General features: G+C 39.9%; 1 protein-coding gene across 1 annotated transcript in view; it reads right to left on the reverse strand.

The window, feature by feature from the left end:
* APPBP2 (amyloid beta precursor protein binding protein 2) overlaps positions 1–2,655 on the reverse strand; it is a 20,574-nt gene extending 17,919 nt beyond the window's left edge. The window contains exon 1 of the mRNA XM_009633922.2: positions 2,588–2,655. Within this exon, the coding sequence (XP_009632217.2) occupies positions 2,588–2,655 (68 nt within the window). The remainder of the gene's footprint in view (positions 1–2,587) is intronic.
* Positions 2,656–2,673: the final 18 nt, after the last annotated feature.

Below are 2,673 nucleotides of genomic sequence, written 5' to 3' on the forward strand. Positions count from 1 at the left end.
AGGGGGGGGGGGGGGGAAGTCCCAACTACACCCTGAATTTTGACACATGGGTTATTTCAGGCACATGTCAAATTTGGCTTAGGGCCCAAAGGTCCAAGCCTGCTATCTACACATCTCTCATCCCGATTCAAAGGTAAACACTTGCACTGTTCTGGTATGCAAAAAAAACCCCAACCTATTTTCACTGGTATCACCAGAAATACAGTATCCTTGGGAGGTTTACCATGCTATTCACCCCTTCCCTCAACATACTGGCAAACATCTTTGAGAAACCAACTCAGCTTGAAGTCTCTTGAAGCTTGTAGCTGTTACAGCAATATTTTCAAACAAAATTTGACATGGAAATAGTGAGTGAGTATACATCAAACTGTGAAGCAATTCCAGGAGGTTCAGTAACGCTGGTTTGTCCATTGAGAAGCAGTTGCAAGCACTGAAGAAATGGTTCTCTTGTTAAAGCTCCAGAGAGACAAAATTCCTGACCACAAGCCTTGCTACATAACACGAAAAACAAAATAGTGATTCAAGAAAAACATGCCCTGACAAGAATGGCAGAGGTTTGGACTTCTGAAGAGCTATTCTTCTCTTAGGAAACACATGTCTTAGACACAAACTTAACCTATGTGGAGCCCTACAGAGATTTTTCTTTAACAATAGAAAAAGGAATAAAAGCCTGCAATATGACTTGCAACGTCATCAGCTCATACTGACACATTAATTCTGGCGCTGAAGATGGGAACCAAGGGGTACATTTAATATACGGGCATGTTGTTACACACGTGCACAATCAAACTTTTGCCTAGCTGTGAGACAATCCCCATGACCCTCCTTTGGGATTGAAGGCTTAATGTTTAACTCATAACCCATCCACCTCAACATTCAAAAGCTGCATATCGTGGTGTCTGCAATTAAACACATTAATAACATTAACTTGGAACTTATCTATTATTGTATCATCAGCAACATGTAATTCTATTAAAGTCCTTGTCAGATTTCGCTCTCCGGATAGATTAAGCTCAGCTCTAAGTGCTTCCTAACAAACCCCTGAAAATAAAGACAGAGATATTAAACTGCTACCAAAAGCAACGCTGTAACACAAGAGAAAAAGCTATACGGTATTTCTGTCACCAACGCTCTGGGCTGTTTCACTATGTACAAGCACAAGAGAAAACATTTTTCTAAATCTAATGAAAAAATAATAAAAATTTTTTAAAAATCATATTTTAAAGCAGCTGGAGATTAATGCTAACCAGTTGTAAAATGACCCTCTAGAAGTGGAACTGCAGCATACGCAATTTGAAAAATATGCTCCTATCGGTCCAGCTTGGAAGAGGACTGAAAAAATAAATATGGATATTTCAGTAAGAATTAAAGATACAAGGAATTCTAAGGAGCTCCTCAGCGTGTTTAGTGATGTCTAATAATGTAATGGGGAATATCATGCCAAATTTGGGGAGTACCGTATACTTTATCCACAAACATCAGTGTTTGGGAAAGAAGGTTGGCTGTAACCACAGTCTTCCTTCCCTACTTAACAAGGAAGGAAAAAGTTTCTCGAGAGTCAACAGTGCACTGAATCAATCTGTTGACAAATGACTCGTTATAGACACGGCGGGGGGGGGAAACACGGGACACACAGAGCCTTAGAAAATAACCAGTTATAAATGTAGGTACATACAAGTCTTCTAAATAAACTTCTAAAACCATCTACAAAGCCTCTGGTCAAGCGCTAGTTCTATTGGATATGGTTTAGGGCATTAAAAAAAAAAAAAAAAGCAGCTTTACAGCTCTTCTTGAAAACTATCCTGCCAATTACAAGGCTGATCTTTATGAACCTCAGTCAAATAAATAATCAAGGAAAAAAAAAAACCAAAAAAACCAAACCAGCCTTACTGACTAAGCCTAACTTCACAACCAACTTTTGGAGCCTGCTGCTTTAACACACAGTGCACCTCTCCACATCATCCCACTCACTCCTGTCTGTATCAGCAACGTTTTTTTGCTTCCTATCTACAGAGTCCAGCCCAAGGGATACAAATACAAAGCCCGAGCCTTACAGTCACACACACCTGATTCTCCGCAGCAGTAAGTGGGGAACCCCAGTTTGCTTTGAAGTTAAATCAGTACAAAGGAAATGAAGTGGAAATAAGAATTATTGTTTAAGCAGGCACTAACACCTCTGCTCATGATGTGACCTCGTTGTCTGAATTATGATGAGTTCTAGTGTCTAAGGCTGAACAAGTATGCTGAAAAAAATAGGGAAGTCTGACCATATCAGGGTTAGAAAACATGTCCCATAGTTAGATGTTTTAAAAAAAAAAGCAACCCGAGTAATACGAGTAGAAGAACGGAAAGCAAAGGCAAGAAGTTCCAAACTAGTGAAGACATAACTAGGAAAGATGGTTCAGTTCTAGTCTAAATTTAGACTACAGAAATAAGGCACATGTTAAAATAAAGGCTAATAATAATTGGAAGAAACTCATGAAGCGATGATTCTCCTTCACCATGAGGCCTTAATTTAAAAAAGGGTGCGATACAAGGATACGATTCAATTCGAGCAGTGTTCGGTGAAGTCCTGCTGCACCCCTACTCTGGAATTCTGCCCGGGTGATCAGAACGGTCGTACGCGTGGCTGGGCACACATGCAGAAATCACCATCGCTTCCCACGTATACAT

The sequence above is a fragment of the Egretta garzetta genome, unplaced genomic scaffold (assembly GCF_000687185.1).
Source record: "Egretta garzetta isolate BGI_Z169 unplaced genomic scaffold, ASM68718v1 scaffold112, whole genome shotgun sequence".
In the NCBI taxonomy this organism is placed as follows: Eukaryota; Metazoa; Chordata; class Aves; order Pelecaniformes; family Ardeidae; genus Egretta; species Egretta garzetta.